Source organism: Falco biarmicus, chromosome 2 (assembly GCF_023638135.1).
Source record: "Falco biarmicus isolate bFalBia1 chromosome 2, bFalBia1.pri, whole genome shotgun sequence".
In the NCBI taxonomy this organism is placed as follows: domain Eukaryota; kingdom Metazoa; phylum Chordata; class Aves; order Falconiformes; family Falconidae; genus Falco; species Falco biarmicus.
This window is the reverse complement of record NC_079289.1, coordinates 94,576,531-94,590,605: the sequence shown is the minus strand read 5'-3', so window position 1 is coordinate 94,590,605 and position 14,075 is coordinate 94,576,531. Positions and strand designations below refer to the sequence as shown.

General features: G+C 39.9%; 1 protein-coding gene across 1 annotated transcript in view; it reads left to right on the top strand.

The window, feature by feature from the left end:
• The window catches only part of EGFL6 (EGF like domain multiple 6), a 44,157-nt gene that overhangs the window by 14,198 nt on the left and 15,884 nt on the right, over nucleotides 1-14,075 (top strand). Inside the window, exons 5-7 of the mRNA XM_056330001.1 lie at nucleotides 1,323-1,442; nucleotides 3,816-3,950; nucleotides 5,685-5,807. Of these exons, the coding sequence (XP_056185976.1) occupies nucleotides 1,323-1,442; nucleotides 3,816-3,950; nucleotides 5,685-5,807 (378 nt within the window). The remainder of the gene's footprint in view (nucleotides 1-1,322; nucleotides 1,443-3,815; nucleotides 3,951-5,684; nucleotides 5,808-14,075) is intronic.

The following is a 14,075-nucleotide window of genomic DNA, read 5'->3' as shown; positions in this document are numbered from 1 at the left end:
AGAAAATAATCAATTAGGGAAGAATAATGTTTAGTAAATTTCTTTATTCCCACTTAGAAAATAGATAGTGTCAAAGTATTATGATTTACAGTCTGTCTTCTTTTAACTCTTACCTCCTGTATGTTCTCATTCATAGAAAAGTAAAATGCTTTTTGGAAATACAGTAAATTCTTGGCATTGAATGTTCATCACTTAGCCACAGATTCTAAACAAACCAGCCTAAGAAAAATAATTTTACCACAGATTGAACAGATTCATTTTCATAACACACAGAACTAATACACATTATATTTTATATTAAAATCACAAATAGTGTGGCTGTAGCTATATATGCACCTGACCATATCATTGTATTTTCTATACACTCTGTTATTATCTACCATTCTGAAAGTGCTGGTACTTTTAAAATAAAATTCATATATTTTTCCTGCCTAAGCAGTGAGACAGTTTAAAGTTCTTTCAGTTTCTTTGTGTGTCTAATAAATTGACAGCTGTTCCAGGTTTTCCACTTACAGAGAACCTATATACAATTCTGTTTCTCTGAACACAACCACAGTGAAGTAAATGGAAATACTTTCTTTGCACACACTGTTCCAGTAAACACTTCCAAATGCTACTTCTTTCTCTGGCATCATAGCACTAATGCTTCTGGGATTTTGTCGGGATTTTAGAAATAATCTCCCTGCATACTTAATACATTTTTCCTACTTTTCTAGTCTTGCATAGGTCTGTCAGACAGAATCTAGACCCCTACATTTCTATTTAGACACTAATCAAAATAATCTCCAATAATTCAGACTCCTAACCAACCTATGGCGACCAAGACTTGTGTTCTGGCTAGTGCCTTGTTAGATATCTGTTCCATAAAGGGTCAAAATAAAGGGTGGTTTCTAAGTCCATCAGGCTAAATAGTTTGTAAAATCAAATTCTATACTAGAAGCATATTTAATGGTAAGCAATAAAAACATTTCACTACTGAATACCAGTTTTCTTTAAGGTAAATCTTTTTCAATGGAAAATGTAAAAAACACCCTTTTTGTACTTTGAGCAGTTCTGTCTGAATCTAAAAGGTAATACTAAGAATCACAGAGCTGGAAGGAGGAATAAGGGCAGGTAAGAAAAGAACAAAGTGAAGGAGAGTGTCAGATCTATCTCACGGACACCTGAATTGTTAATGTGTTAATGTATAAACAGCTTGATTTATGATGAATGGAATTTTGTTGTTCTGATTAATTTTCTGCCTTCATCCAGATCAAACTTCATTTTAAGTGTGTGATCCCAGCCTAGAATTTTGCCCTTGTTATTTTAAATACTGTTTTCAGGTTCTAGGTCATGTGCCGTGGTGAATTGCCAGTATGGATGTGATGAAGTCAAAGGGGAGGTGCAGTGTCTTTGTCCATCAGGTGGCCTTCAATTGGGACCAGACGGAAGGACATGCATTGGTATGGTTAGAAAGCTCACTCTCAGCTGCTTTTCTATAGGATCCAAAAAAGATTCTGGGGAAAGGTTAAGAAGTCGTTAGCTCTCCTCACTGGCTTGAATAATGCTGCTTGTTACTCAGTGTGATGTAAAGTTTGCATGGGTTTTTTAACTGCTTTTGTAATACTGGCCGTGTAATTCTTTGGGCAAGTCCCATCCCCAATAAATAACTGAATATTTTGACATGATTTGGAGTCATTTACAGATTTAGTTTCTCCCTATTGCTTTGAGGCCATTAAATACAATGCTCTGCCTGCTGTCCTGCTGACATAATGCATTATAGGATTTGAGAATTATGTTTGGATAGGGTTTTCTTTTACTGTGATGACCCATGGTGCAAACTTCTATATTTTTCTCCGGAAGCCTTGACATCAGTTTACCTGGGAGTTTCCTGGGATGAAGAAAGCATTGCTTATAATACTTGGCACTGTTCTGTGATACCATTTTACATTGTCATCTGACAAAGCAGTGCTACAGCATTGTAATCCAATGCTGAAATCATACCCATTTTAATAGTGAAGCTAAATGAGCTCCTTTCAAAACCCAACAGACATGAAACAAAGCTTCCAAAGCAGGGACTACTCCAACAACTAGAGAAGGAGGGACAGTGAAGTGCATGTCAGGGAGTAGCAGGAGCAGGGCAACTGTCTGTAGGTGTCCCTGCTTGAGCAGGGAGTTTGGACCAGATGACCTCGAGAGGCCCCTTCCAATCTCAACCATTCTGTGATTCTGTGAAAAAACTTTTTGCAATAAGTGCTGTCTACTAAAATGTTTTTAGTAACATACGTACAATACTGATGATTTCACATATTCTACATTCTTTCTGTCACAATGGTGCAAGTCCTTTGATCATAAAGGGCAGCTTGGACATGATACCTTACATGCAATGAATAACAGTAGCCAAGCCATTTCAGATGCTGCTGAACCAATACATACTAGTTGAATGATTTCTACAGCTTAGAGAATGTTTTAGATGTTGGGAAGTTTAACGTTCAAACATTAAAAAACTAATTTTAGCTTCAGTGGACAAAACAATATTATACTTAACATTTCAAACACAAGATTAAATAAATGCATTAACCAAGAGACACTGCTGTGTAGAAGGACAGTTACTATATGAATTGTTCTCTTTATCACACAACTGTACTATCGAGTCACATCTAAAGGTTGTATGGCCTGGGACTACTGTATCACCTTTAGAGGCTATGGAATAAATCCATGTGGATACTTGGTTCAACTTCCAAACTATAAAGACTCCAACATGAGAACAATACTTACTTCTTTCAAATGAAATTACTTCGTAATTGGAACTGTCTTGCTTTGAGTAATCAGCAAGGCTCTTGGACTACCGCTAGTCAGAGTTAAAATTTGTTTAAATTATTTAAGAGCTGTGTGAACATTGTAGACATACGTATTTAAATACAATAGATGAGTGGTTCTCTTAAATCTCTTGCTGAATTATTCAGGCAACTGTTTTTATTCTTTTGGATTGAGTTTATTCTTATTTACCTTGCCTGCTCAAATGGATTTGGAAGAATGCTGATACATTTGATAGAAGGTAAAATAGACAAAAAGGTACTTCAGAGGTTGGAAATAATCAGATCCCTTCTTTCTGCATGACCTGTCATATATCATCAGTTCTCCATCTCTAAAATGAGATAGCATCTTCCTGCTGTATAGCATAAGTGCTTAATATATTGTAAGATACTCTAATACTCTGGTATTAGTTATAGAATCAGTAAAAACAGGTAAGCATTACCTGGCTGTTAGTTTAATCCTCCTAAGAATAATGTTCTTAGGCTCCTCCCATACCAATCTTCCTCCTTCTCTCTGCAAGGGTGTCTGACCCCATCACTACCTTGCCGGGCAGACCTCTCACAGCCTGGAAACTTCCTCTCCTCTACATCTTGATTTAGTCCAGCAAGGGAGAGGTGCAGAGATTCAGTAGAACCGTGGTTTCCTGTTTCTGCGGCTTTCTCTTAAAAGTATTCTCTGACACTTCCTTTCTCAGGGAAACCATGGAATTTGTGGAGTTCCTCCTGACCCTGCTCCATGACCTTAGGGCATATCATTTTCCCCAGTGGGGAGAATCCCCACTGCTGTCTACCCTAGCTTTTACCATGCCAGGACTCAAAATCTTCCATAAAGTTCACAATTTGCTGCTTCATTTATATAAGCACATGCAAAAGTCACCCCCAGTGGGAAATTATAGGACTTATTTATTAAACACCTTGTGATAACCAAGACCAAACCATTCCCATGCAAATCCAAACTAGTTTTTGCTTTCCCATTTTACTTTCTCGTGGATCTGACCAGCATCCCTTCTCCTGCTCTAGACATTGATGAATGCTCCACTGGTAAAGTTGCCTGCCCTTACAACCGCAGATGTGTCAACACATTTGGAAGCTACTACTGCAAATGCCAGCTTGGTTATGAACTGAAATACGTCACTGGCCGTTATGACTGTGTAGGTAAGATTTAGCCCATGAATTTTCCTTCTTCATTCTTTTTCATTCCCACACTGTGCATCTTTCCTGTCATTGCCTGAAGCATGTTGACCTAGCCTTGGGATACTGCCTCAGAAATGGATAAAAGATGTCACGCTAAGAATATTCTTGATAGCACTTTGAATTTTTCTATGGGTTTTCCCTGTGACCTTATGAAAAACCTGATCACTGGCACTTGCAAATTAAATTGCCTCGTACCAAGACAAGATGTGCAAGGGCTTGTAGTAAATTAGCAACAGCTGACTACAAAGAAGTGCTACTTTGGGTTTAGTTAAAGAGCCATGTTTAGTCCTCTTGGCTTTCAACCTGTAATGAACAAGTAGTCCCACAATTATTTTTTTTGGGGTGGGGGGGGTTGTGTCGTTAATGAGGAATGCCAATCAAGTGCCTTCATGAATGTAAAAATAGTTGTTTGGCCGGACAGTACAGAACAAAAAAGTATGAAAATAATAGGTTTTAATTACTTTTCAGACCTCTCTTGCATGCCTAAGTTTCTCACAAACAAAAATAAATACAGGCAGAAAGTTATCTTGGCATGCCCAGGTGCTAAAACAAATGTCAAAACACCTTTAGTCCTGTTTCAATCCATTAGCTGAATGGTGGAAATACAGAAAAGTGTAAGTTACTGCAAGCACTGCAGCAGTATTATTCAAGCAGTTGACTACATGAGGGCCTGGAAGGATTGGAACTACTACAAGAAGTGCATGCAAAACAGAATTTATGGGATTTGTTTATATTTGCTTGGTCTTGGGAGTTAGGGGTGGGAGGGAGAGTATAAGGCAGGTATTGGAAACTCAAGTTTGCATTTCCTGTTGTATGCAAATCCTGAGAGTCTTAAAGTGGAAAAAATAATTTTTCATACAATATGTGGGTAAAGACTGGGGAGGTCTCAGTAGTCAGAATTTTATCTTCAAACCTGAATCTCAGTCTCAGACACCCTATTTTCGAGTCAGTCTTCCTGCTACTTGTCTCCTAGCTGACTTACATCATGAGAGGACCTGTCAGCTGCTAAAAAAGAAGCAATCTGGGTAAAATGCAAGTGGTGCAATAATTTGTGCACCAGCTTGGCTCCCTCATGTGGGAGAAATCAGAAACATCTTTGTGATGTGGCAAAACGTGGGGAAAGGAAAACAAAATCAGCTAGTCTTGATGCTTGTTCATTTTGCTGTCAGTTGAACATAGTATTTTGTACCAAATTTTTCCTGATTATACTTTTTTCGTACAGTATCACGTGTATGCTGGAATGTTAAATAGAAAATCTCAATATCTTGGCATGCTCAGGGTCACTTTCCATTGCATTTGTTGTAGAACAAAGAAAAGAATGAGAAAGATGTAGTGCATATTTTTTTTTAATTGACGTCACACACTCTTTTGGTGCCTTTTGCGTTTTGTTAATAGAAAAGTGTGTACAGCCTACAGTTTGAATCCTGTTGTTAGTCACAAAATCACTGTGTTCACTTTACCTTTACTGGGATGCTCTACATTTTCCATGGATGCATATGCCAGTAGTTGTGCAGTTGGAGCTGATGTTAAACATTCTCTGTTAGTGTGAATTCTTCTGCCTCCGATGGACTCTGGACCGTCTTGGTCTAACACTAGTGCTTACAATACCTGGAAACAGACGGCTGGCACAAACAGGCTGTCATGAAACTTGAGTTTCAACACAGTTTTCACTGAAGCATTTATATTTTTCTCTAGATGTAAATGAATGTGTGACAAATACACACAGGTGTAACCTCCATGCACAATGTCTCAACACGGAAGGATCATTCAAGTGCAAATGTAAGCAGGGCTACCGAGGAAGTGGATTTGATTGTGCTGGTGAGTATCACTGGATGACAGGAATAGTGCTATGTTCTTTTTCTGTCATAATTGGTGCTTATAAGGCATTTTCTAGGAAATGTTACGCTGAACAGTACTGCAATACCAACCAAGCAAGACCTGTCCACAAAGTAATGTATTCCTTGTACGAGTCATTGTATAGTTAATACAGGTATTATTTGTTCAAATTCATTTTGCCTATGAGTCCCTAAGTCTCATAGTAGCACTAGGTATCGCAAGCAGAAAAGAGAAGAGAATTTGTCCTGAAGAAACAGAGAAAATAGCTTTAAAAAGTCAACTTTTCCTTGAACTCCTACAGCTAGCCTCTTGGAGGGCTGTGCAGTCCCTGTCAGAAGAGTGTCAAGATAACAGCAAAAAGTGAGAGGTGGGAGGAAAGCCATGACTTCTGTGCTAAAATATTTTCATTTACATTTTGCCATCGTTTGTCTATTGAATACTGAAGACCTCCTATAAAGATATCATTGCCTGGCTCTAACTGAATGTGACCCTCCTAGAAGAAAGAAAGAAAGGCAGTTCTTGTCTTTATGTTTGAAATTAACCTTTTTATTTAATACATTTATTAAACCTAGCAGAGGTTTCTCCTGCAACGTCATTAGAAATGTTTTCCTCAGGAGGACATCTGAGCTCCTGCTCAAAGTTTTTGAGTAAAAGACATTGTGAAAACATTTTAAAAGTCCTTGTCTATAGCAGATGAAGTCTACATAATATATAAGCCTTTTTTTCCTGGGTCTTTTTCAAGTATCCCTTGATCAGATATGTATTATGATTATACCTCATGGTCACAGATGTTCCAAGTCTTCATGTTTCTACTCCCATTATAATAGTAATTGAAACCTCCAATATCACACTGGTAAGTTAAAACCCTCATTAAGTTTATACTTACAGTAAAAAATGTTGACTTTTGACAATAAAAGCTAAACACACAAAAACCTGACTGGTACAGAAAGGTTTGATTTGGACACAGACTGCCATGGCAGAGATGTTTAGAAAGTTCTTCATGCTCAGATTCAATATTATGAACCAGTTTCCTTGCTAGGCCACATCCCTGGTGATACGTCACTGCAGCTTACTGCACTAGAAGGGTGTGGTGGGGTTTGAGACCTGACTGAATATCAAAGCAAACTGACATGGCACATCTTGATATGGTTCTGTTAAAACAACACGTACCACAGCTGAAATGTTAAACAAATACATCTCTAAACAAAAAGATCTGGGTTTTTTGTTGTTGTTTTTTTATTTGTAATGAGAAGCTGAAAATTTCAAAGGAAAATCTTTTGACCAAGTGTGTGTATAAAATGTTGTTTCTTCAAGCAGAAACAATTCAACAGGAATGTTTGTTTTAATATGAACAGAGGAAATATTTTAGGTTGTGGAGAGACTATGACACATTTTTAATGCCTAGTCCTGTAAAAAACTCATTGCTGAAGACTGGTGATTTCCATCTTCTCACTGGTGTTTCTATTGAATTTTTTGCTCTCTTTATGCATATTTCCTCGTGTCATGTTTCCAATTACCAAAGTCCACTATTTGTTTAGAAGAGGAAGGACCTGTGCATGCGTAAACTTAATAGAACACACTAAATTAAAGAGATTTAATACAACAGAGGGTAGAGGAATAACACACAGTAATGAGAGAAATCAGAGCCATAGGCAGGTCAAAAGGCAAGGGTCTAGCTAGAAAGGTGTATACAGCAAGGGGAGGGGGGCGTGGGGGGAACCAAGTAGGTGGTAGGTAAAACTTGAAAAGTGCTGGTGCTAAAAAGAGACTGGTTTCTCTGGTGGTAATTCCCACACATACATCTTTTTTTTAAAGGGAACAGATGGAGGTTCTTTCAACCTTGAATGTTTCAATAGTTGATTTTTACTGCAGTCCTCAAAAAAGTCTGACCAATGTAACTGATGTGGGCAGGACATGCATTTTGCTATTGGGGCAAATGTTTTTTCAGACAGCAACACAAACACTGATTACATATACAAACCTAAACTGAAACGCTAAGTATTCTCTGTGTCATATGGAAATTGTGGAAAAACTTTGGCTTTACTGAAGCCAAAGGAAGTTTTGCTATTGGGTGTAATATGATGGGAACGCTATCCTGGGAATTCGGGTGCTGGAGGCTGTGCCAAAGGAAGTTTTGCTATTGGGTTTAATATGATGGGAACACTATCCTGGGGATTTGGGTGCTGGAGGCTGTGGCTACACATTTCTTTTGGCGGCAGCAGCTGCAGCTCCTACAGCCCATCTCAGCTCCCAGCAGATGGGCCTGGGGTTAGGCTGCAGCTAAACTAAATGCTTCTTAAGTATGTTCTCAGTACTCCAGATAATTATTCCCATAGGGTGGGAATTCCATTTTCACAGGGAAGCATTATTTCTTTATAGCAATTGTCTCTAGTACATAACAAACTGGCTACCATGGCAGCAGTATTAGCTTTTTATAATAAATGGAAAACGTTGTAATAGATAGCTTTGGTTTCAGAGTATGAAATGCAAGTAACTAAGCACATTGTTTACGATGAAACTTCTATGGCTACATCTCCTCATGCTGCCAAATAACCTAATAAGTGAAATAATGTAAAATTCACCTTTGCACAGAAGGTGGGGGAAATACTTTAATTTAATTTGTATGTCAATATACTAACTTAGGAGAAAGCTGCTGGAGCATCAGGCTGCAAACAGTGCTGCTTGTATGCGTATGACCTGTGATTGTTCAGCCTTTGGCCATTTAACACTCCTATATGCATGAAACTACAGGGCTGTCAGCCTGACCTCGATGCCAGGGAAGGCTACAGAGCAGGTCATCCTCAGTGCCATCACATGGCACGTGCAGGACAACTGGGGGATTAGGCCCAGCCAGCAGGGGATTATGAAAGGCAGGTCCTGCTCGACAAACCTAATCTCCTTCTACAACAAGATGACCTAGTGGATGAGGGAAAGTCTGTGGATGTTGTCTACCTAGACCTTAGTAAAGCCTTTAACACCATCTCCTACAGCATTCCCCTGGAGAAACTGGCTGCTCATGGCTTGGACAGGTGTACTCTTCGCTGTGTTAAAAGCTGGCTGGAGAGCTGAGCCCAAAGAGTGGTGGCAAATGGAGTTACATCCAGCAGGCAACTGGCCACAAGTGATGTTCCCCAGGGCTCAATACTGGGGCCAGTTCTGTTTAATGTCTTTATCAACGATCTGGATGAGGGGATTGAGTGCACCCTCAGAAGTTTGCAGATGACACAAAGTTGGAGGGGAGTGTTGATTTGCTTGAGGGTAGGAAATCTCTGCAGAGGGATCTGGACAGGATGGACTGAGGGGCATAGGCCAGTTGTGTGAGGTTCAACAAGGCTTAGTGCTGGGTCCTGCACTTGGGTCACACCAGCCCCACACAGCGCTACAGGCCTGGGGCAGAGCGGCGGGGAAGTGCCTGGTGGGAAAGGCCCTGGGGGTGCTGGCTGACGCCGGCTGAACATGAGCCAGCAGTGTGCCCAGGTGGCCAAGATGGCCAACAGCATCCTGGCTTGTACCACAAACAGTATGGCCAGCAGGACTAGGGAAGGGGTTGCCCTCCTGTACTTGGCACTGGTGAGGCCGCACCTCAAACACTGTGTTCAGTTTTGGGCCCCTCACTGCAAGAGGGATGTGGAGGTTGCTGGAGCGTGTCCAGTGAAGAGCAACAAACCTGGTGGAGGGTCTAGAGAACAAGTCCTGTGAGGAGCAGCTGAGGGAACTGGGGTTGTTTAGTCTGGAGAAGAGGAGGTTCAGGGGGGATCTCACTCTACAACTACCTGAGAGGAGGTTTCAGGCAGGTGGGAGTAGGTCTCTTCTCCCAGATAATTAGCGACAGGACAAGAGGAAATGGCTTTAGGCTATACCAGGGGAGGTTTAGATTGAATGTTAGGGAAATGTTTTTCACTGAGAGGATGGTGAAGCATTGGAACAGGCTTCCCAGGGAAGTGATTGAGTCACCATCCCTGGAGGTATTTAAAAAAGTCACCATGTGCTTGGCGACATAGTTTAGTGGTGGACTTGGCAGTCCTGGGTTAACGGTTGGACTTGATGATCTCAAAGATCTTTTCCAACCTAAATGATTCTATGAAACATTGGAGGCTGTTCCTAAACTGTCTCTAGCACACATTTCATTTGAGAATTCATAGAGATGTAATCTTTCAAATGCTCCCTAAAAGGGTCCTAGCCATTTCCACATCTGGCCTCTGTCTTGCTGCAATCTGTTGCTGTTCTCAGGTTCATGTGTTTCCTGATTTCCTATTGTGCATTGAAAAACCACATTTCCCTCACCACATGTTTCTTATGCATATTTCAGCTTTTATTTAAGAATAGAGTCTCACAAGGTTCCATAAGCAATTAAGATTCCTGTGGGGAAAATTAACCTATTTTTGATTCACTTTTTTGTTAGGAAACTACAAAATATCAGGAAAAATCAGTACTAACTTAAAGCCTACAACCTTCAGGTGTCACTAAGGAACTCAACAATGACACTTTTGTTATTGCCTGGCTGGAGGCAGAGGTTACAATTCTTCTTTATGCTTTGCTGAATATCGAAATGGCAATGCAAAGTCATGCCAGCTCTCTCTGTGCCTCTTGTATTATTCATGTTCCTTTTTTGCTCAAAGAGGAACCCCTAAGACGCATATATAATTTTGCTTTCTTTTTAACTTGCCAGTCCTGAGAAAAGTTGGGTTTGACATAATAAAATTTCAAAGCTTAAGAAGTGATTCTGGTCATATCACTGGTGAGATTCTTACAATTCAAATCAGTATGGAGCCAAATACTGTTGTCATCCTTTAACGAACAGCACTTAGGCTTTGGTCAGCTCACATTTCCTACTGGAAGCATTGCTGGCTGGTGTAGTCATGTATTAAGCACAGTCTGGCATAATGAACTTGCACAGATTTCTCAAAACATCCTTCCCTGTGTAAGATGGTAAGAATTTTAGAAATGAAACAGGCTGGGACATCTACCAAACATCATTGGTAGGTGATATTCAGTGGTGCTTAGAAGAGAATAATAGGTAGAACCTGTGTTTTAACCTATCTATGAAAGCTTTCAGACTCTAGGTGATATTCAGTGGTGCTTAGAAGAGAATAATAGGTAGAACCTGTGTTTTAACCTATCTATGAAAGCTTTCAGACTCTCTTAAGACTATCTAAAAGAGGTTGATAACTTACAGAATGATTTTTTTAAACTATTTCCTGCTTATCTATTTTTTACTCACATCTGCAGACTCCCCCTAAATGTGATAAATGGTTGTCTGTATCCCTCATCTCCTCCCCAGCTTTTATAGACAGAAGGTACAAAGAGCTACAAAAGGATTTTAAAGCCAGTCTCCTAGGCTTGTCTCTCACCAGGTTTTTAAATGTATTGCTAGGTGTGAAGGTGGAAGCAGCGCAGTGCCTGCTGGAGTGCAGAGCAAGCTATCTCCTACTGCAACCCACTTATGTTCAGAGCCCCAGCCGGCACTGGCTGCAGTCCAGGATGTGTGGGAGGAGAACGGATCACTGTCTGTCCCTGTCCTGTATCATCCCCTGAGTATTTGCCTTTACACAATGCAGCACAAGACAGGGGGTTGGCATCTGCACTCTCTGTTTTTTCTAACTCAACTTTCACAGTTTGGTCATTAGACATCCTACACCAAGTTGTTTCTGTGATCTTACAATCTTGTACAGCAACTGATGACAGAAAAGACTTACTTCTAGCCCTCACCTGCCTTTGTTTTTCCAACTCATGCTTTAATTCTCTCTAATTCAAAGCAAAGTTATTTTCATAATAGGGCAATAAACACAAGCTGTAGAAGAGCAGGAGGAATTAATCTGTTTTCTGATGGAAGGTATGTAAAGAAGAGCTGGGATGAAATGCACTACATTTCACTTTCCAAAATTCTCTATGTAGTCGCGTGGACAGATAAATGCACAAATGTTTGTGAGCAACACCTGTGCATTTATATGCATGTCTTGGGGCAAAGGGTCCTGAAAAATCACTGCCTCAGCTGTAGCACCCCATGTTGCCAGAGAAGGGGAGCTGTTCATTCAGGCAAGTCCACAGGCAGTGGATTCAACAGAACAGAGTTTAAGGTGGTCTGTCCTTATGCTGGTTTATTCCTCCTGCAATTTATGGGTAGACATAAAAAGCCTCAAATGTACACCTCCAGCTATTCTAAAGCTGAATGCAGATTAGAAGGATACTAGTGGTATATTCTAAAATACGCTTGGTGTCTAGTCCCTCTGTGAACCCATGAGCATGCAGATTTTCATATTGCAGCAGCAAACTGGAGTCTGCAAGCACTTGAGGATTTATACACTTTCACCCCCCTATTTTTTGTCACTTCTGTCAGTTGATTTTCAGCTTACCTCTGCACGTACAAGGAGATTGGTATTTTAACACCACAGAGGTTATTATGTTGAGCTCTAAGAATTTTTCATTTCACTAGGAAGACTTCAAAGCAGAAACTACAAGCAGATGTTCAGGTTTGCTGAGCAGTCAGTCCTGGCTTGAAAATCTCCACAGCCTCTTTATTAGCAGCCTGAAGTTTCTTGTTACTGATTGTCAAGAGGGAAATTGGAATGACACTTTCCTGTTAAATTTTATTGCTGCATTCTGAGTTTAGACACAGAGAACCTTACATCTTTCATGGTATCACCCTCCAGAGGAAAGGCTCACTTAGGGGACTATTAATGAAGAGTTTACTTGCAAGTATCTGACAAGCAAGGCTTGTTTTATGCAAAGGAAAAGAAAATCAGTATCTTCAATTTTGATTTAATTTTTTAATTGGCATCTGTTTACTTTACTATTCCAACTGCAGCCTCAAAAACCCTGAATGCTCCAGTGAGCACACCAAGACAGTCTGATTCTGCTCCTGGGATACTAAGTAGCATGTAGTTGCATTTGCCATAAATAAAATGTGACAGATTGACAGTGACAAGATCGTATTTTCCAGGAGTGAATATAAATTCAGGGAAATTTCCCCTTTTCCTACTAGACTATGGTTCTGTTTTATTAACCAATGTTTTTTCTTCTGCTATATTACTAATTACATAATATATATATTATATATATTATGTTTCTGAAAAGAAACACACAGAAAGAAGCACTACAAGGTTACAAGTCCAGTCCATCTGTCCCAAAGTACTACTATAAAATTTATATTATTGCAAAGTGAGGAGCAAAATAGGAACATATTCTTGCCCTGATAATGCAATCACTAGACAGAAAACAGAGGGAAATAAAAATTGCTGATTTCACCATTTGCAGTCTAAAAAGTCTGTAGGCACTGTGGCATCAATACTGATCAAGACTCAAAAATAGGAAGCAATATACAAGGCTATTCTGACCCACTGGTGGAAATAGTCTCCATCTACAGAAGAGCTTTTGTACAGCACACTGGAACTGCTCAGCCCTCGTTATTTCCTAGGTATGTCGCTGTCGGCAGCTTATAACATGGTTGTGCTATCCTACCTGCCAGTCCTTCTTCCCCACCCACAAAGATTCAGGCTGTGGCCAGCACGAGAGGACTGAGTACATAATTGTATACTGACCAGTCACATCATAACAGTCATGAAATCCTGAGTTGATTCAAAAGCCTCATTGCCTCAAGCCTCAAAGTCCATTGCCATGGATTTTAAACCCCAAAGACGCTCCTTTCCTCAGTAGCTCTGGTACTATGACAGGTAGGGACTTGGAGAATTCTAGTGGAATCCTTATGGTGGGATCTGATCACCTCATAAACTAGAACTCCTCAGATTTATGTCTTCCCTAAAACATGCGTATTTGTTACACAAACCCTTCCAGACCTAGTTTTGGCACAGTGGTTTTCCTTGACTGACGTTCAGCAGCAACTCGTGTTGCTGATAAAAAGCAACACCAGCAGTATTGCTGTAATTTCTCCTTTGAATTTGCTTTGTACACATACCTTGAGCAAACTGATCCCAAGTAGTCCTGGCTTTGACCCTCAGTTATGATTTGGCCATCAGCACAAAGAACCATCAGTCTTTGTCAGATGACAGAAGAGTACATCTGGAAGGGACTAAAAAAGATCAGTTAGCCTGGTTTTTTAATCTGAGGCAGATCATATCCAGTATATTAATGACAGATTGTAGCCTAACTATTTTTTAAAACTTCTAGTGATATAATCTAATAATCAAATAATCTAAGTGGCTTGCTCCTGTGTTTTACTACCCTATAGCAAGAGTAGTAAGTTTTTCATAATATGTAACTAAAATCTCTCCTCATTTCATGTAAACTGATAAT